Genomic DNA, 21720 nt, shown 5'->3' on the forward strand with positions numbered 1-21720 from the left:
AATTCCAAGCACCACCAGTAAGAACAAAACTGTTTGCACTTTAATGATTGCTGCTTTGCTGCCTGCGGTCCACAGGTTTTTTTCTCTCATTTCCCTTTTACGGATTTTACAGTCTGGCTGGTGTGATCACATTGTGCTTAGTCATGGAAATACGATCTTTTCTGATTCTATGTGGTGATGAGTGAAAAGATTGTTTCTGCTGAGGGGTGAACAGGTCTTCAAACTAGTTTGCTTTCTAGTAAACCGTAAGGCCTAGAGAGACCCTGAGAAGATGCCTGACATCTCCCAGAAGATGCCTGACATCTCCCTGAAGATGAAATTTCAGTAAGGGTTTTGAAGGACTGCTTGTAGGTCAGATTCTGGTGCTGTGAATTCTGAAAGTTTTCAAGGCACTTTATGTATATTTTAATTGGATCCTATGATGGCTGGTAAAGAAAAAAATAGCTCTTTCCGGAAAGTATAAATTGAGTTCTTAGTGAACGTGACCAAAGTCAGAAATCAGATTTTTTGTTGAGTTTTATGCACATTAGTCTATAGGGTTGTAATGAAAAGTATTGTGCCATAGCCACTCTGAGATTTGGGGCATGTTACTAAATCTTCCTATGTTTCCTCATCTGTAAGTTGTGATAATAATAGTATCTACTACATTGGGCTGTTGTGAAAATTAGGTGAGAGTGTGCTTGGCATATAATAAGAACTCAATACACAATAGCTATACTGCTTCTGTTGATGTTGTTGAATTCATTTATATGGTAATGATAACATTTCCTACTTAACTCATAAAAACACAGCCCTATTTTGTGTTCTGGTTTTGAGTTTATATTTTTCTGATGCTTTTTATTATGGTTCGTTACAGTTTTAATGTTCACAATATTTTAAATGATATTTTTGGCTAACCAGATCCTTTAGAAACAAATTGATTTGCAAGTATGAGCTATTAGGGGAGCAGAGAAAATGAAAATAGAAGGCTGCTATTTTATAGACCCTTTACTTATGACCAAATAATTGGAACATCCTGTTTTATTTAGGGGTTTACGGTACCTAATTGAACAGTTGTGATGTAAAAACAGAGACAGCATCACCTCAACTTCTTTACCGAGCAAATAGTAACAACAGCCTTTTCAGAGATGAATCTGTCTAGATGAGAAACATACATGATGGGTCTGATAAGTATCAGAAATAAAAGCTTCCTTTCTTCCTCTAAAGTGATTCATTTGGCCTGAGGGCATTGACACCTGTCCCCCACAGGTGTCACCTGTGTCACCTCGGGGGTGTTCGTGCCGCACTCACCCAAGCAGCTGTACTGTAGTCAAATAGTCGGCTGTGGTACCGCCTGCGTTCCGTTCCAGTACTCGGACTCGGTCCTGACAGCGCCTAACCTTCTGACTTCCTTTGGCTTAGAAGAGGGCAAGGGGATAAAAACAGTTCTGGTGGCAAAACCCAGGGATCTTTAGAGATGACAGAGTGGGGATGAAAGACAAGGGGTCTAAGATGCCATCTCTTGCCTCGCCCCTGCATCCCCTCTCTCGTCTCCTTCCTTCTTCTCTCCCTCCACGTTCCCTGTCAAATGATCTCCTGATCTAGAAAAGTTGAGTCATCACCTTTATGGCCACACTTAGCAATTGTTCCAGGCAGTGCTTCAAGTTGTCCTGAAACTTTATGAGAAGAGAGAGAGGGGAGTCACAAATTGGGGCTCATTATTATTAGCTGTGTGTAGGTTGCACCTTTCACTAGAGATATAATTGTTCCCAGTTCTGCTCTTTACTCTCAGCCCAAAGGTGTCTTTTGAACTTTTTGGATTTTTCCTACACAGTGAAAGCTTTAGCACACAAGGGCTTATTTCTGTTGAGCCCAGCAGGCTTTTGCTTTTTGCTAGTAATCAGTAGTAGATGGCTGGGAATTTTCTCTCTAATGTAGTTAAGGAAATGTCAGAGTCTCTTTTCCAATCTTTTTATTTGCTTCTCTCTGGTAATTTAAAGCTGTAATGTGTATGTTCTTCATCTGGAGAGGGAAAGAAAGGGGCAGAGGAGAAAAGGGAGGGGGCAGAGGGAGAGGAGGAGAAGAGAAAGCGGTGTGGAGGGGAGATGCAAGAGGTGGCCTCTTAAAACCCTAGTCACTCATCCCCACTCTGTCATCTCTAAATTTCGCCACCAGAAAGAGCCTTCAGGATATTAGGAAAGTTACATACATACCATTCTCTTCAGATGAACTAAATCCCTAAGCATAGAAAGAATTTAAGACCGTGTTATCTTTAATCTTTTAGTCCAACAACAAATGCCAGAGCTGGCCTGGGTAATGTCATGGGAGCCACCCTAGAACAGAAACAGAATTTGCAAACCTACCTTTAATAAATTGTGCTTACATTCTGCTATAGTACTTACTGTTTGGAAGAAGTCTGGCAGTGGGAGATGTGTGTGATAATATTTACATTTACTTCACTGTGCTTACTTTTAATGCTTTTTGGTAAAAATATGCAGTCGACTCTTTGGGAAACTTCATTCATGAACACAGGCTATATATTAATATTATATCCCTGGGGAAAATATATTTAATAGAATGTTCTGGGATGGAGTTCCTTTTAAGAAGTTTCTTGCTTATCTGTGTAGCCAATTCTCACAGGCTCCAGGGCTCCGGGTTCCCCAGCCACTAGGAACCTACTGGGCCCCTGAGCCCCAGCCAACCACGTTTTTATCCAGCTGTCTGCTGGCTTCGGTGCCTGTACGTTCCCTGTGTTTTAGTTCACGCGGAAGATTATAAGACATACGTCTTGGTGGATGAAACGTTAACTAATGGGAGAAAAATGTTTAGGAAATCTTCTAAAGAGCATATGAACATTCTGTTTTTTATGTTAATTTTGGTCATAACTGCCCTCTGACAGCCGCTCCCTCCTCCCTCCTGTTCATTCTCTGTGCTCCAGCCAGAATGATGTACCTGATCTTGGCGCTCCTCTGTTAGAATCTTTGAGACTTCCAGTTTCCGCCAGAAGAAAGTCCACGATATTTACAGAGCTTTAAAAGGCCCCGCAACGTCTGCCTGCATCTCCAGCTTCATTTGGTTCCCTCCTTCCCTCCCCTTTCCTCTCCCCCTGTGAGCTCTACACGTAGAATGATGTTTGAGTTCACACCCGTTCACTCTCTAGGGCGCTAGCTCAGTGACTCATCCTTCAGGTCGCAGTGTAAGCAGCACCGCTCAGAGATTTTCACGCATCTTCCTCCTGGGCTAGCTTAGACAGCCCCCCTTCTCCCCCTCACCACCAAAGCTCGCATAGCATCCTCTAGTTCTCCTTTAAAGCATTCATTACATGGGAGATTGTTAGATGTCTGTCTTCACCTCTAGAATGTAGATCCCATGAAGGAAAGAGTATGCTCATTGCTTCACAAAAGTGAGCCCAGTGCCTCGTACTCAGTGGATGGTCAGTTTCTTGATTGAGAGCATGAATAAGTGGATGGAATAGAGGGAGGGAGGATGGACAGACAGATGGTAGAGGAACTGTGTTGTTAGCATTTCTCTTATCCTTTTCTAATCTCTAAAACTATACCATTCTGATTCTAAGGATTAATGGTCCAACTACAGAAAATATCAGATATGTGTTTGTCTTTATAAATATAAATATATGTGTGTGTGTGTTAGCATCTCTCCCGGTTATAATTCTATTTTTAGATAAGGCTAGTCATGTATTTCAATTAGCATTTTCTGCAGTGAATCAAAGAATATGTTTGAATTTCATAAATACATCTCAATTTCATAGCCTCACATTTAATAACAGGTATCAAGACTATTCAAAGTTCTCTTTGAGGGGCTTCCCTGGTGGCGCAGTGGTTGAGAGTCTGCCTGCCGATGCAGGGGACGTGGGTTCGTGCCCCGGTCCGGGAGGATCCCACATGCCGCGGAGCGTCTGGGCCCCGGAGCCATGGCCGCTGAGCCTGCGCGTCCGGAGCCTGTGCTCCGCAACGGGAGAGGCCACAGCAGTGCGTGGCCCGCGTACCACCAAAAAAAAACAAACAAAGTTCTCTTTGAGCAATCAAAATTCAAATAACAGACATATAGCTGCTATGGGGTAGGAGACTGTGTATATACTCTGACAGAACTCTCTTTTCTTTCAATGTTTTAGGTACTTTTTCTTTCATAATAGAAATCCTTTTTATAAACAATCTTAAAAAATACAGAACTACAAAAGACAAACCAATAAATGATAAAACATTACTTTTATTTCCAGTACTCAGACTACTTTTATTAGCATATTGGTGTATTTCTTTATTATTGTTATTGATGTATATGGACATGTAACATTACATCGGTTTAGGTGTACAATATGAGTCCATATTTGCATATGTTACAAAATGATCACCACAATAAGTCTAGTTAACGCTTGTCACCAAACATAGTTATAAATTTTTTTTTCTTGTAATTGGAAACTTTTAAATTTGCTCTCTTAGTAACTTTCAAATATGCAACACAGTATTATTAACTACACCATGCATACATTATACGTCCTCATGATTTACCTCTAACTGGAAGTTTGTACCCTTTGACCCCTTTCACCCACTTCATTCACCTCCTACCTCCTGCCTCTGGCAGCCACCAATCTGTTGTTCTATGAGCTTTTTTTTTTTTTTTTAGATGCCACATATAAGTGAGATCATACAGTATTTGTCTTTTTCTGTCTGCCATAATAATACCCTTAGCATAATACCCTCAGGATCCATCCATGTTGTTACAAATGGCAGGATTTCATTCTTTTTTATGGCTGAGGAACATTTAATTGTGTGTATGTGTATACCACCACTTCTCTTCCCATTCATCTATTGATGGGAACTTAGGTTGTTTCCATGTCTTGGCTGTTGTAAACAATGCAGTGAACACAGGGGTGCATATATCTTTTCAAATTAGTGTGTTCACTTTCTTCAGATATATACCCAAGCGTGGAATTGCTGTATTACGCATTAGTTCTATTTTTAATTTTTTGAGGACTCTCCATAACGTTTTCAAATTCCTATTCCCATCAACAGTGCATGACAGTTCCCTTTTCTCCGCATGCAAATAACCATCTGTTATTTCCTGGGCAGTCAATTTCCTGAGTTGTTCAAGGGTTGGAGTACTAACCCTCTGCACAGTTGAAAATCTGCATATAACTTGACATTTGGCCCACCCCATCCAAGGTTCCGTATCATGTGGTGGATTCAACCAGCTGTGGACGGTGTGGTGGATCTGTTGCACATGTTCAGTGAAAAATACTCATATGCATAAGCGTGGACCCGTACAGTTCAAACTCGTGTTGTTCCGGGGCCCACTGTCTTTTTTTTTTTTTTTTTTTGCGTTACGCGGGCCTCTCACTGCTGTGACCTCTCCCGTTGCGGAGCACAGGCTCCAGACGCGCAGGCTCAGCGGCCATGGCTCACGGGCCCAGCCACTCCGCGGCATGTGGGATCCTCCCAGACCGGGGCACGAACCCACGTCCCCTGCATCGGCAGGCGGACTCTCAACCACTGCGCCACCAGGGAAGCCCCCACTGTCTTTTTGATAGTAGCCATCCTAATAGATGTGAGGTGATATCTCATCATGGTTTTGGTGTGCATTTCCCTGGTGATTAATGATGATGAGCGCCTTTTCATGCACTTTTAGTATATCTTCCTTGGAAAAATCTCTCTTCAGATCTTCCCATTTTTTTAATCAGATTGTTTTTTTCCTATGGAGTTGTATGAGTTCTTTATATATTTTGGATATTAACTCCTTACCAGATAAATGATCTGCAAATATTTCTCCCATTCATTTTTGTCGATCATTTCCTTTCCTGCACAGAAGGTTTTTTGTGATGTAGTCCCACTTATTCATTTTGCTTTCGGCGTCAGATCTAAAGAAATCATCTCCAAGGCCAGCATTAAGGAGCTTAATGCCTGTGGTTTTTATTCTACGAGTTTTATGATTTCGAGTCTTACGTTCAAGTCTTTAGCCCATTCTGTCATTTTTTGTGTGTAGTGTAAGAAAATGATCCAGTTTCATTCTTTTGCATGTGGCTGTCCAGTTTTCCCAACATGATTTATTGAGGAGACTGTCCTTTCCCCATTGTATAGTCTTGGTTCCTTTGTCATATGTTAATCGACCATATAAGTGTGAAGTGTGGGAGTGTATTTCTTATCACTGTTTTTTCTAGTCTGTTTTTTTTTTGTTTGTTCACCTGTTTCTCTTGTACATAGTGGAAATTATTTCGCTTAATATTTTTATATTAACTGTAAAACATACCAGGGAGTGAGTAGTGAACCTTCTCTTGACACGTCAGTGGGATGCTTACCAGTCCATACTGGTATGCGTAAGGAAGGAGGATTCGTTCAGTACTTTGGCAGAGCTACAGACTGGAGCACACAAAATTGTAAGAACTAATAGCTGCTGAGCATTTCAGGTCTAAATTCCTTGGCATGTTTCCCAGTGAATTGCAATGAAGGTGTGCACGATCGTCCGCTGCTAAATTAAAAGGTTCTTGGAAACCAAGTGCCTAAAATACTAATAACCATCTGGCACTTTGCGAGTTGTTAGATAACTAATTTTCCGGGTGACTGTTTTCCAAACATGTGGTCTCATTCCTTCTTTTTAACCTCCTCCCATCCCAGTTTCTTCATTTCTGAGCATCCTCCAGGCACTGTGAACTCCTTTCTCTAATGTTCCCGAGCACTGTCTTTGTACTTACTGCCTGAAATACTCCGTCTTCCCCCACTCCAGCACTTTGCTTTTTGCTTGGAAGGTTCCATGTTCTTTCACTCTCAGACTGAATGGTGCTTGCTCAGAGAGGATGTCCTTGATCTTTTATAAAACAGGTCCCTGTGCCAGGAAACCTTTTTAGGATCCTCTCCCTCTGCACCAAGACTCCATTTACCATTTGACCATCCTTCACTTGGAGAAGAGGGTGCTGAGAAACCATCATAATGCCCCTAAAGTATGGTACTGTAAGATTTGAACTATTACAATCCAGAGATGATTTCTATAAGTTACAACAAGAGAAGGGAACAAAAAAGTGTTGTTCTATAGAGTTGTGTGTGTGTGTTTTAACTTTCTCTGTCATGAGAAATGAAGCATGTATGCCTACAACTCTGTAATATTTCTAGTAAATAGGAGGCGGTCTCCCTCTCAGAGCTCCAAGTGAGGAAAGGAAAGCTGGAATTGGATGTCATTGCTGTCAGTCATCTGAGTGTAAAAGAGGGCGGCCGTTTGCCTCTCCCAGGGCACCTGTGATCAGGCTGTGTCCCCAGATCTTGTCCGTTGACCCGCTTCTCTTCTTTCATCTTTCTCAGGCTGTGTGTAGAGGGGTATATGTGAGTGGGGGAAGTGGAAGAGGAAGGGACTTCACTGTTTGGACTTTTGCAACAAAAAGGAAAAACTTCAAAAGCAGTAAGCTCAAAAAATCAGTGCAAATATTATGGGTTCGTTTACTTGCTTTAAAAAGTTACTGCTAAAAATAATTGGAACATTAATGAAAAAGAACCCTTTTGACTAATGTGTGTTCCTTGGTGTTCTACATCTTTTACTCCCTGCCTTATAAAAATAGAGCTAATTAATTTAAGTTCTGGCAAAGAAAAGGGAGGATTCCCTGATCTTTGGCCAAGAATTCCCCTCCACTACCACCAACATTCTCACACACTCCCTACTCCCAACCAAGCTATTCTCCCTGACATCATCTGGTGTTTTTCCGTCCTAGTTTTCATCAGAATTTAGAGTTGTGGTGTTCTTTTATCTGCGTGTTTAATGTTTGCCTCTCCCATTAGAATGCAAGCTCCACAGGGGCCAGGTCCTTGTTGGTCTTGTTCACCCTTTTACCTTGTCTCCTCGGGACCTACCCCAGTGCTTGGCATATGGGTGACGATCAGATGTACATTGAATGAATGAGCAAATAATGATTTATACGAATCCAATTTTTAAAGTGTATTTTTCAGCTCTGTCCCACTTGTTTCATTTGAGGAAAAGGATTGACAAAGTACGTGACAAGACCTTCCCATTCATTCAATAAACACTTGTTGAGTGCCTGTCACTAGGTCAAGCCCTGGGAATGCCACATGAGTAAGACACGATCGAGGCCCTCCAGGACCTCAGAGACCAGCAGAGGGAGAGACACACGTGTGTAAATAACTGCAGTTCTTTAGGAAAGAGTGTAATAGAGGCGTGTAAACATGAGCCATCAGAGTACAAGGGGGAAGATTTGAATTCGCCCCAAACATGAAAGTTTTCACCCAGTCAGTGATATTTACACTGACCCTTGAACAGAGAGGGGAAGTTTGGCTGGTTAATTACCAGGGAGAAGAGCGTCCCAAGCTGGGGATGGGGTCAGAGACATGAACATGAATGGCATATTTGGGCAGTACTGTGTGTTTTGGGGGTGGATTGTGAATGCTGTGCAATTTGGAGTTTGGATTTGATCTTAAAGGAGCCAAGGAACCTGCTTAAGCCCAGAAGACATAGCATACGTAGGGTTCACTGGAGAGGAGTCCATGTTTTGGTTAGAAAGTCAAACCATTCGCTGCGATTACGGGCATTTTGTTTTCCATTAAAACAGCCTTAATTTAGAGTTCATAATGTATCTTTCATAGACAAGTTTTAGAATTTCATAGAGATATTTTACTCGCCATTGGTAGCTGTTTTAAAATGTATTTTCCCGATAAAGACTTTTTCATGTATTTTATGTTGAATTTTAGAAACTTTTGAAACCCATTTTTTAAAATTGTACCCAGATAAATGTTACAGTATAAGCTCTCTGCAGAACAAACTTCATGAATCTTCATGTGAACTGTGATTAAATATTTTGGATTCTTCCAGATGAGTGAAATACCTAGGTCTTTTCCCCCTGCCCCATCGGTAAAGGTAATGCTTCTTTGTCAATGCCTCATCAAAACAAAACAAAATGCCTCTCTCTCTTGTAGTTCCGCGGCAGCCTTCAAATGACTTGTTTGAAATATTTGAAATTGAAAGAGGAGTCAGTGCAGATGACGAAGCAAAGGACGATCCAGGTAGATCCCTATATTCTTAGGACCGTTATGATGACATTTTATTTTTTCCCTCCATTTCATTAAAATAACTTTTAAATTGTAGATTGTTCGGTTACATCTGGGAAAATTATACATTTTTTTTTACCACTTGGTTTCCTCTCTAGTTAAATCAGTTGAGCAAAAACTGAATCATCATTATCTTTTTTAAAAAAATATAGAAAAGCAGCATTTAAGCTGAGGAGGAAATCATCTTTTATAAGTGATGTAAGAAGGTCATAATTTGGCAACAGTTGTGTGTTCTATTTTTACAGCTGAGCACTGATGCACAATTGTGCTGAGAAAGGATTCATGTGATTTCCTTTTGATCTCATGAAGAGACATTCTGGTGGGATAATTAAGTGCGGACAGGAGAGAACACTTGTACAGATAACCCTAGTTCACAGATTCATTTTTGTCATTAGCTGTTGGGTTTGTGGTCTACTCATGTTTCTGGTTATTTCCTTTCAGGTGTTCTGATACACAGTTGTAATTTTGACCATGGGCTTTGTGGATGGATCCGAGAAAAAGACAGTGACTTGCACTGGGAACCAGTGAGGGATCCAGCAGGTAAAACCATTCATCTAACCCTAGTACACATTTCGGCTGGATCCTATCTGAGGAACCCAGTTGTGCTAATCAAGGATACTATAACGCAGCTCTGTGTTTACTTAATAGAGAGGATAAAGAAAGCTTGTCCAGCATTCATCTTCTGTTTTTTTAGGTGATCTGAATTTGTTAGCCATCAATTAGAATTTTAAGTAGACAAGCAGTTTATTAAAAGGCCAGCTAATTTCTCTCAAAAAAAGCTTTGTATATGTAAAACATGTAGACTCATTCTAAAATATAATATCCAAGTTACGTATAGTGCCCCATTCCCAAGCATAAAAATAATATTGTGGTACAGCAGCCATTATAGTAGCCTGTGGTTGTTTCCTTGATTATGTCTTTCTTTTTTAAGATGTAGCAGAAGGAGACGGTGGAAATTCCTGCGAAGTTGTGAATATCTCTCACAGTCTAATTTTCAGTCTAATTTGGATGCTGGAGAAATTAGTTATAAATTACCACCACTTATTCCACAAGAGAATATTATAAGAAGGGGAGATTTAAATATAGTCCCTTGGAAAACTAAGACTTTTAAATTGCACACTTCCTATGAATCTATAAAGTTTCAGAACTTACAATATGTTTTGTCATCTTATTTCAGGAAGCAAAGCTACATATTATTGTTGGCTTTTTACCCTCCCTGTAGTAGTTAAATCTTATATGGGTGAGTCCAACTTAATGGAAGGGTGAGGAGTTTGGTTTCTTTTTTTCCTTTTTATACTCCTGATTCTAGACTTAGAAATGAAAGATACAAGACATGAAGAAAAAGTATGTTACTTGTTTTTAAAAGACTAGTTCCTAAATACCATCCCAAGTGTACAGATAGAGCACAAAACATGTAAAAGTTAACTTGAGGATATGCTCTGTTAAAACCAGCTCTTCTCAACCGTCAGTGTGCACACAGGTCAGCTGGAGGCCTTGTTAAAATGTAGATTTTGATGCATTTCTCACACGCTCCTTGGGGATAATTTTAGGGCTCATCCTTAATGCACATGTTGAGTAGCAAGTTATTAAAGAATTCGTGCAAAAATATATTCATTAGATCCCCTAAGATTGAAATGTTAGAGATATTAAAAAATGAAAATTTGAGGTAAGCTTTTAAAAAATGAGTATCCAACAAACTCAAAGGAGTTTTGAGATTACTTTTAACTATAAAATAATTTTTAATGCCCCCCCCCCCCACACACACACCAGTACACTCCCTCTCATTCTCACTTTCATGTTCTCCCTCTCACTTATTTAAGGTTAACTCTGAGCCAGACCACATTATTATTAATATCATAGATAACTGTGAATAAGAGAGAAACCAACATTTATATAATACCAGCTACAGTCCTGACTCATTCATCATCTCAGTTTTATCTAATCCTCTTATCTACCCTGGGAAGCAGGTAATATTGTTTTTGTTTCACAGAGGGCCAGAGGTTACATCAGTTTCCTAAGGCCACAGAGCTAAAGAATGGACTTCCCATCCAGGCCTCTCTGTACTGCCTGTGCAGCCATCTCAGCAGTTCAGTGCCCACAACATCAGAAGTGTAATTCTGGGGTTTTCACTACCCAGTCTGGCCTCTGTGTCCTGGTTGTGTGCATGAGCCGATTAGCAGATCTCAGGCCTGTAGATTTGAGTGACCTCTGACCTGGAGTAGTGTGCTACAGAAGGAAGGCTCTTTAGCAGCCATGTGTGATAGAATGGTGAATATTGTTCATGGTTGTAATGAATAACTCTTTCAAGTAAGGTATACACTGGGGAGAATAATTCATGCTGAAGTCGGAAGAATTCATTGCACTTCTCTGTAGACAGTCTATGTAAAATGTTTGAGCTTTAGAACTTAAATACTATCTTTTAGAACCAATTTAGTACCTTTCAACAGTTTCTATTATTCGTCACATATGTAAATGTTTAAATTTGTTGTGACCCCAAATCCACTTGCCCTCCAATAGAAAAATGAGAAGAGAATTGACAGAGTGGTAGACAAAAAAAGGTTGGAAATGGTTCTTTGGCTGTGATAATACAGAATGAGTTGAAAGGAAGTGGTGGCTGCTTGTGATTGGATAGCTCCTGGTGATTGGCTCCGGCCCCTCAAGGATGCTCTTCTGGGGTTGCTCCAGGTTTTTACCAACAACTTGGATGAACTGGATATTGAAGGCATACTAACCAATCTGTGGCTAACGTGAAGCCAGAGGAGAAAGCGACTGTGTGTGCTGACACAAACAGCAATGCAAAGATTAGATCAATGGGTCCCACTTAAGAGGGTGAAATCTACTGGGGATGAATACACGGTGTAGCTTATGGTCGAGGAACCACCTACACAGCTGTAGGAGGGGGAAAATGTGACTTAGCAGAAAGTGTGAAAGACTTAGACTTTTTGTGGGTAATAAATCAATATGAGTGAACCCTGTATCATTGCTGCCCCAAAGCTGGGTCATCTCCATAGAAATAGATATTTTTTCCAGCACGGAAAAAACACTTTGGTAGGTTCTTACCAGTCTGAGAAGTATAGAGGTAATTGTAGGTCACTCAAAAGAGAATGACCTGGATGGAGAGGTGTCTCAGAGCCTGTAGAAAAACAGGTGAGGAACCCAGAATGTTTAGCCTGGAGAAGAAATAATGGAGCGGGGCAGCTTTTCAAATACAAGGTCGACAACATCTATCTCAGTTGTTCCATGATCACAAGGGGATAAGAAGTCGGATCAGTAGGTGAAAACTACAGGGGGATCGATTTTTGCTCACTTTCAGAACTTTACCATAGTCAGAGCTGTCTAAAGAGAAATCAGGCGGCCACGGAAGCAGGGAGCTCTCTGTTGGTGGAGATGTTTGACTGGGTGACATACGACAAGATGTTGTTCTGAGAATTAGACAAAGGGTGGATTAGAAAGCCTCTTATACCGGCTCTGGGAGCCTCTGACTCAGAATGGAATGTCCCAGGTATCAGTGAGCAGGGTTCTAGCTTGGAGAATGGATGGGAAGACCAAAGATGGCAGAGATTTAGTTAGAAGAGGTAGGAGGGCATAGTTTATGTCAGGGCGGAATCGTAGGCGGGCTTTTTAGAATATGTCGGGGAGTTCTAACCATATACAGATTCTGACATATCCAGATGGAGAATGCTAATGAAGCTTACTTTCCGTGCCTAGTTTTCTTCTAGGCAGTTCAGGTGGGGTTATGTATGTATCTCATGCTAAGGCCAGAGAAGATTATAAGCAATTTAATCAATTATTTTTGTGTATCATTTTAACTACCAAACTAATAGTTTGCTTGTTTCTATCTAGATTATACCATTTGTAAAGGACCATATGTTTGGATTTCCACGTATGATTTTTATGTTGTGCATTTCTTATCCAAGATCCAGATTTGCAAATATTTTTATATGCTAATATCTCTAAAAATCCTTCCCTTAAACAAACTTATAGCTTTGAGAAACAGCTGCAAAATAAGTGCATTTGCTAGTCACCTTCCTGGTGCTCATTAGGTTTTGTTATCACATTCAGTCTTAAACTTACTTGCGAGATAGTGAAATTAATCCATCCTCTAGGGAATGGAAAATTGTGCTCCTGACAGATGTGATAATGTGCACAGACAGACAGGGCCACAGACTTATAGCTGTGGCCCTGAACACACGCTCTTCTCCTGTAGTGTCAAGGCTAAACTTGGGGCCCTTTTCCTGGAACCCTAATCTCAACCGACTCAGCACTCTGTCGGCTACTGGTAGCTACAAGGAATTCGTTTAAATATAAAATATGCCAGCGTGTACGTACAGCATTAAGAAACATTGCAGCATTAAGAAACATTGCAGCATTAAGAAACATTGTTTTGAAATACATGAAAATAGAAAAATAAATCAACAGTGAAAATAAAAGCTCCCTCCCAATCCTGGGCCCCAGTCATCCTCCCCAGATGCAACCAGTTTCTTGGTTACCTTTCCAGAGAGCCATTTTTCCTCACAACAGCCCTCTCTTCTGTACCTTGCTTCTTCCACTTAACAATATTATCTTAAGAGTTAACCTGAGTGTGGACCTGCTATATAACACAGGGAGCTCAGCTCGGTGCTCTGTGACGACCTAATGGGTGGGATGGGGCTGTGGGAGGGAGGTCCGAGAGGGAGGGGATATAGGTATACATATAGCTGAATCACTACACTGTACAGCAGAAACTAACACAACATTGTAAAGCAGTTTTACTCCAAAGGAAAAAAAAAAAAAAAAGTGAGTGGACTTTGAAGCCAGAATGCCTGGGCTGAAACCCACCATCACCACTTATGAACTTTGATCTTGAGCAGGTTACTTAAATGGGGTCATCAGTAGTATCTAGTAAACATATGTAAAGCATTTAAAGCAGTCCCTGTCCTATAGAGTTACCATTAAAATAGTATTAGCCATTGTTGTCGAAGATTGTTCTGTATCAGTGCATACATAACACCTTCATTCTTAAATGAATGGCGGTTACTGCATCACTTCTTAAACGTATTTAACCAGACATCCATTGAGGGACGTTTCAGTTGTTTCCAGCCTTTTGGTAGTTCAGACAATGCTGCAGTTAGTAACCCTGCCCAGATATCATTTCATATATGTTTGAAATTAAAATTTTATCACCTATATATCTGGCAACTGTTACAGGATCTATTATTTACCAAAAAAACAACTTTAGATATTGTGATGCTTTAAACTGAATCCATGAAAATATGTAATGTGATTTTTTATTTAAACCAGTATTTTGGAATCAGAAGTGAAATTTTTATTTAATAGGTAATTTGGAGTGCTAGATCAATTTTTCCCTTAGCTACTGTTCCAACTTTGTAATACTTCCATTTATTAAAAAGGGAAAGAATTCTTCATGGTAAAAAGAAAAAAAATCCTAGTGGCCACAGAGTAGCCCTATGGGGAAGAGCAATTGTAACCTCATTTATAGTTTTAAAAATCTATATAAAGTGATTATTTGACTCTTTTATTAGGATGTCTTGGTTTTTGTTAGGTTGTCTTGCTGCAGGCAGCGTCTGGCATAGTGATATTAATATACATTCCACGGGGATTTAAGATAATCCTTGTTTTCTTAAAACTTGCAGGTTAACTGTAATAACCTTATATCTTAGTCTTAACCAAAATACCTGTGATGATTCAAAAAGCTGACTAACGGGGAGACGTTCTAAATCCATCTAAATATTTTGGCTCAAAATATTGTTTGGATTAATTTGGGGAAGACGGGGGTGGAAGGAGTACAAAACACTGTGTTTGTTTTTGGTGAGTCAAGTACCTGACTCAGGATCTATTTCTCTGTTGTTTTTTGCTGTATTCTTGGAATGTCATTTATTCAACAAATGGCATTAAACTCCTACCATACGCTAGGAGTGTAATGGGGTTTGGAGAGAGGTTGGCTCTGACATCAAAGAGTTCACAGTCTCTTTGACTGTGGGAGAGAAGCGTGTAAACCAGTGATTCCTGTGCTGAATAGGGGTTCAGGCAGTTCTGAACTCAAACTGTTACTCTGCTGCCTCCTGGCTGGGTGACACCTTGGGTGACTTCACCTCTCAAAGCCTTAGGCTTGTTTTGCAGATGCAGAAGCTAATAAGTGTTCACTTCAAGGGCTTGTTAGCAAGGTTAAATGAGATGCTCCCTGGAGAGCCCTGGTACAGAACCTGGCCCTCACAGGTACACACAACTCACCTATATGGGCCTTTAAAGGCTCAGAGGAGACTTGGTAGAGGAGAAGTCACTTGAAGACTAGGACATCCCAAACCTTGTTATGTCTTGTACAGATTAAGCATAAGGAATGCTTTTCAATGAAAGATAAGTGGGGTTTCTACCAAAACAGTTACAGGTGTTCAGCATTCCAACCACATTTTTCCTATGGATAAGTCAGTGTTGAGACTACAGTGTGGTTTTCAGGTGGCTGCAATAAAACAGCCTGAGGGGAAGGTCACTTGTACTTGGACTGAGTTTCAAACTACTACTTGAAACTTTCTCTTGAGAAGCACCGTCCCCCACGTCACTGCTGCTCAAACTTTTTTTTTCCCCTTAACTGCAATTCCTCTAACAATAGAGGGAAGCAAACTCTGGAGCCCTAGGGATCCAAGGACATCATCAAAGCGACCTTTCCAAAGGGAAAGATTTTACTAACATTTTGTGTTCATGTATGTGTAATGGAAAATTTCTATATCAATTATATTGTTATGGATTTGTATTTATATAAAAAGTCTTTTAAACTGCTTACCTCCAAATATTATTGATGCTCCAGGCAGATGTGGCAGGTTTCCAGAACACTTCTGCATCTTCTTGAGGTCAGGTATGAGAAGCACAGCAAACTCGTTTTTAAAGGATCCTTCTCCCTTTAGAGCCTTGGTCCCCAACCTTTTTGGCACCAGGAACTGGTTTCTTGGAAGACAGTTTTTCACGGACTGGGGAAGGAGGGAGGTTTGGGGATGATTCAAGCGCATTACATTTATTGTGCCCTTTATTTCTATTATTAGTACTTTGTAATATATAATGAAATAATCATACAACTCACCAGGAGGCAGAGCTCAGGTGGTAATGCGAGCGATGGGGAGCGGCTGTAAATACAGATGAAGGTTCGCTCGCTCGCCCACCGCTCGCCTCCTGCTGTGCGGCCCGCTTCCTAACAGGCCACGGACCGGTACTGGTCTGTAGCCCGGGGGTTGGGGACCCGTGCTTTAGAGTTTTTTTTTTTTTTTATTTAAGAGGGGAGAGGCGAGAATAAACAGATCTAGTGCCCCTTTAAATCACCATCTGCTTTACTGCCAGGAGACAGAAAATCCACCTAGAAAATTCTCCCTGGTAACTGCACCACCATACCAGCCAGCCAGCATGACAGTATAATTCTAGGTGCAAGAAGATCAAGAGGTGGGGAATGTGTGTATGTCTGATCATATTTAACTGGAAATATTTATAGTGTTAGGATGACTAATTATTGCCTGTCCCTGGCATAATCTGGACTCCTCAGGAGCGAAGTGTTTTCTGTAAATACAAAACCATAGAATTTAAGACAGCCATGGACCTAAGTCCTATTTTTCTCCTTCAAAAACCTGGAATTCTTTACTGATGACCGGCACCATCTGAAGTTCACTAAAACAAGAGGAGCGACATGCCCGTCCCCGCCGTCACGCCAGCAGGGACCTGGGCGCGCGCATACACGGCCCTGCTTTTCCCCTGCAGGTGGACAGTATCTGACAGTCTCGGCAGCCAAAGGCCCGGCGGGAAAGGCCGCTCGCCTGCTGCTCCCCCTCGGCCACCTCCTACACTCAGGGGACCTGTGCCTGTCGTTCAGGCACAAGGTGACGGGGCTGCACTCCGGCACGCTCCAGGTGTTTGTGAGAAAACACGGTGCCCACGGAGCAGCCCTGTGGGGAAGAAATGGTGGCCACAGCTGGAGGCAAACGCGCATCACCCTGCGAGGGGCTGACGTCAAGAGCGTAAGTAGACCCGCCGGGGAGGCAGAACCGGGGAGGGTTTCCTTTCAGAGGAGAACTCTGGGATCTGCGGTGGACGCCTCCGTCTCTTCCTGAATTTAGGCGCAAGGCTTGTGCCTTGGCCGGGCGTGGTGACCCCATGCGTTGCCTCTTTCTATACCCCCTCTGCCCCTTCGTACACATTCTTCGTGGCAACCTCTGACCACTGTCACTCTTCCCACCCTGGTGAATAGCCCCTATTTTTAATGAAAAAAATTGTAGGAGTTGAAAAAGTGAAAAAAAAAAGTTAACAGAAACTTCAAAGGATGGTGGCGGGGTACCTGCTTTTCCTTTTCCTTAAACTCCTTGTACTTCAAACTTTGACCACCATGAGTTACCCTAAAGTGGTTTTTTGGGGGGGGAAATGTTTCTTTAAAGTCTTTGTTTTCCCTTTGCCTCAGAGATCATAGTTAAGCAGCCTTGGATGGAAACTAGAACAATACGCTTGGAAAGTATTATCCTATTCAGGACAGGAGGTGGGAAAAGCTTTGATTGAATATATAAATTTTATCCTAAGTAATCAAGTCATAGGTAACAATAAAATGATCTATAACACCCCACTGAAATAGTGAATGTATTTGGAAAAAGTGTCTTCTTTATGTTGATCCTAATAAAACAGTTATTAGGAAATTCTGCCTCTATACCTACACTATACTATAGGTATAGTGTCTAGAAACTTTCTAAAAGAAAGAATAGACTCCATGAAGACAGCTTGTGTCAGAGTCTTGGATTTTGTTTTACTCTGTTTCTCTTTCTTAAAATTTTTCTTAATATTTACATTGTTTGGAAATATAAAAATAAGTTGTTTCATATCCTAACATAGGTTTCTGTTAGATAAAATACAGGAAAGATTTTGGTCTTTACGTAAGTGAAGCAACACTGTGATTGTATTAGGGTGTTTGATTCTATTCCATTTTAGGCAACAAAACTATATTAAATTAACCCAGAGGAGGAACTAGAAAACGTCTAAGATAGGCTGCACGATTATGATCTTTCAGATCTTTGGCTCCTAATTTCTACACCTTTATATTCCATCACACTCTTTACTTCTGACCTTGGTAATCTTTGACAAAAGTGTCCACTTCATAATCATTCCTAAATGAAAGTAGTCCATTGTTTAGAATGACTTTTTTAAAGAGTAACTGATTCTGAGCAATGGGGTCTGGTTAACGATTTACTGACGACTTAAGTTTCTACCAGAAGGCAAGCCTCATTGACACTGGCAACTCTGTTCTAGTCTTTCCTTCTGTTAAGTAAGTTTACTGTATAGTTTTGGGGAAAGTTTGTCTTTATTTTGCTAAACGAGCAGGCATTGGAATGGGGCAGAGGAGGCTTGACTGGTGTGTACGTTCTCTCCCTAGGTCATCTTCAAAGGTGAAAAAAGGCGTGGTCACACTGGGGAGATTGGATTGGATGATGTGAGCTTGAAAAAAGGCCACTGCTCTGAAGAACGCGAGCAACTCCAGAACTAGCAATGAACCCCATGTTGCTCCCTTTTCTTTTTCCAACCTTCACCTCCTGTCCTTTCCTCCCTCGTATCAGGCCTAGGAGAAGAGTGGGTCAGGAGAAAGTCTGGTTGGTGACCCACATCTTGCTGGCCTGCTTTTGTGCAATCCCAGTGAACAGTGACACCTTCCTTGAAATACAGGGGGGCATCTGTAGATGTGTCCAAAGCCATCTTTGGGTGTTACCTTTCATCCTTTGTCTCTTAAGAAGGCCTTCAGTGTGTGTGACCTATACTGTCCTTCATCCTGGTTACAAGGTGTTCCTTGTAGCAAATTAGAGGAGAAGTTTTCAAAAGAAATCTGTGCAAATGACCATTCTGTTATCTGTTCAGTGTTGTACCACGAGTAGTATTGACTTCCCCTAAGATGCGTTGTACAATGTGCTTGTGAAATTGGTTTCTCCTCTCCACTTGGTAGTTCTGGTCTGACCTGAACTCTGACTTTTACTGCCACTCACTTTATAAAAGAAGGGTATGTAGCATATCAAGATGCAGTTATTCTTGTTATCTGTATTTTTCTTTTAAAGACAATTATGTAGAGTGGGCACGCAATCCCTCGTTAGTAGTACTGTGTTTTGTGTAAATGTGTTACTGGTATTAAGTAGTTATGTGTTCTTAATATTTACAGACTCTAGTTGCAAGGGAAAGGCAGCTTATGATCTCTTGAGTTAAAAAAATACATGGTGGAATGGCATCCAGTTCCATGACCTTATATTGGCAGCAAGAGAAAATTGGAAGAGGTGTCTGTGGTTGTAGGGAGATGACTTTTTTAACGGCCTTGAGTTTGATCACTACAAAGTAATAGACAGGAAACTGTAGTTAACATGTAAAACCCTCACTGTTTCAGGTTACACTTTAAAACCAACAGCCTTTACCATAACAACGTGGTTCTTTCTGGTAATATGTAAGAAGCTTTTGGAAGTTCTGGTTGTTTCAAAGAAAAGCTTCTGTTTGTGGAAGCTTGGTGTGGGGAAATATGGGGGAAGCTCCGTTGAAATAGATTTTCATACTGACTTTTCAATGAGTATAAATTTAGGCAGGTCTAGATCACAACTTATGTGCTGTTGTGTCAGGAAGGGTTGGGAAGCGAGTCTCATGCTTTGAAGCGTCGGACGTGCTGGAATGGGATTCTCACACACACACACTAAATCAACAGGACAAGATTGGAATTCTAAGATCTATGAACCCCTAACTATATTTCCTCCCTGCAAAGTTTACCTTTAGATTTAAACAAAATACATAACTTTTAAAAGGCAACTTATTCCTGAGGCTTTTCTTTATTTCCAATTAAGTAATCAAACTATTTTCTGCTGTTTTTGCCAGGAATCACAAAGATGATTAAAGGGTTGGAAAAAAAGATCTATGATGAAAAGTTAAAGGAACTGGGATTATTCAGCGTGGAGAAGAGAAGACTGAGGGGCAAACAACTGCTGGTTTTCAAGTATATGAAGGGCTGGTACAGAGAGGATGGTGACCAGCTGTTCTCCATATGCACTGAGAATAGAACAAGAGGAAACAGGCTTAGACTGGAGTGTGAGGGAGCATTTCCTGGCAGGGACGGTTATTAAGTTAGAATCCTTTGTCTAAAAGAAAAAGTGTGAATTTTTTTTTGAGGCTTTTTAAAAATTTGATAACTTTTTTTTTCTATTTAAGATGGTTAAAGACATTCTTACCTCAAGGTAGAGTAACATTACAGAATCTCCCCGAAGATGTTTTCATCCTATTACTATGTAATGAAAGTCTCCAGAACTAAGTAACTTGGACCAGGGCTAAGGTCTAATTTAGGTACTTCCCTCTTGACCGCCTAATAGCAAGGAATCAAAAGGGGAGAAGCCACCAAATGCTGAGGTCATGAAAATGTCTCTCCCTTTATGGCAAACCCAGCAGTATTTAAAAAACAAAAACAAAAAAATTAAAAATTTGTTTGTTCCAAAAGAGTATCATGGGCAGATATTTTAGTATCTCAGTAATGTCCTAATGTGGTGGTATATATTTCTTTTCTTGGTAAAGGTATATAACCCTTTCACTTGCTTAATGGGTGATATTTCAGGTTTTTAAAGAGACCGTAACAAGGGACACAGTTTAGAGAGATTTTTATCTGGTGCATTCTCTCTGCAACATGTGTGACAGCTTAATTTGGCTACTGAAAAAGAGAGTGCCATGAGCAGCACCACTGCCAGGACCTTTCCTTCTCCTAATGGTAGAAGTTTCTCTTACCAATGGGAATCTCCCAAGCCCCACAAAATGGTATTGTTTGGGGAACAGTAGGTACAATAGACAACAATAGGTCTTTCATCATTTAACTTGGTGGATGCAAGGCCAGAGGGGGATATAAATCAGTAAGCCTTTGAGTAGGGGCCAGAAAATATGGCTTTAGATCCATTTTTTAATGATTCATTTCCTTTTCGGTCATATAACTGCACAACTGGTGATGAAAGGGGAAAATAATAGAAAGTTTCACTTTTAGGTGCCAATAATGCATTGCACTACACTGATGGAAGAAGTTATCCAAAGTACTGTATAACATCTTGTTTATTATTTAATGTTTTCTAAAGTGAAAAATGTTAGTGGTTTTCCAAACAGCCAAACAAAAATAATTCTTTATAAATAAAAACAATAATACCAGTTGTCTCTTGTTTTTTTTTAAACTGGAAGAATTATCGAGGTGATTTGATTTTTCACAAAAGCCATCTATAGTATTGCTTTAGTTATGTTTTCTCAAATCTCATTTAGTTGTAAACATTTGCCTCAGATCCTTTTATATAAAGGCAGGATAAGTAAAGATATAAATATATATGAATTATAAATGAAGTCTTTTACTAGTGTTGATTTTGTTAATTTATGACATTTTACTCATATTCCAATAACCTTTCCTGATGGAGAAAAATAATTATAAGGAAACAAAATTAATGAAATCATTCAAGATCAAAAATGAGTCCTCCTACAGAATTATAATAAATAGAGAATATGCTTAATGGCGTCTTTCCTTCCAATACTCAGAGAACCCTTAGTGGCAAGGAAACTCAAGTTTTGGATAAATACATACTTTAAGCAAAAGGTAAAGAAAAACTGCAGCTTCCTTATCTCAGAGTTGTTTCCTTATCTCAGAGGTCCTTCCTAATCATCCACGGGAGATTTGAGGAAGCTGAGG

At 40.4% G+C, this 21720-nt stretch overlaps 1 protein-coding gene across 7 annotated transcripts in view; it reads left to right on the top strand.

Annotated features, from left to right (window-relative positions):
- The window catches only part of NPNT (nephronectin), a 76013-nt gene extending 54780 nt beyond the window's left edge, over positions 1-21233 (top strand). For 2 of the 7 annotated variants that reach the window (XM_060012850.1, XM_060012851.1), the window contains 4 exons: positions 8904-8990; positions 9477-9575; positions 16773-17029; positions 18427-21230. In XM_060012850.1, coding sequence (XP_059868833.1) covers positions 8904-8990; positions 9477-9575; positions 16773-17029; positions 18427-18537 — 554 coding nt within the window. In that variant the 3' untranslated portion in view covers positions 18538-21230. Of the gene's footprint in view, positions 1-8903; positions 8991-9476; positions 9576-16772; positions 17030-18426 lie in introns of all 7 variants that reach the window. The other 5 variants (XM_060012848.1, XM_060012847.1, XM_060012852.1 and 2 more) reach the window with 4 other exon arrangements.
- Positions 21234-21720: the final 487 nt, after the last annotated feature.

Source organism: Delphinus delphis, chromosome 5 (assembly GCF_949987515.2).
Source record: "Delphinus delphis chromosome 5, mDelDel1.2, whole genome shotgun sequence".
Lineage (NCBI taxonomy): Eukaryota > Metazoa > Chordata > Mammalia > Artiodactyla > Delphinidae > Delphinus > Delphinus delphis.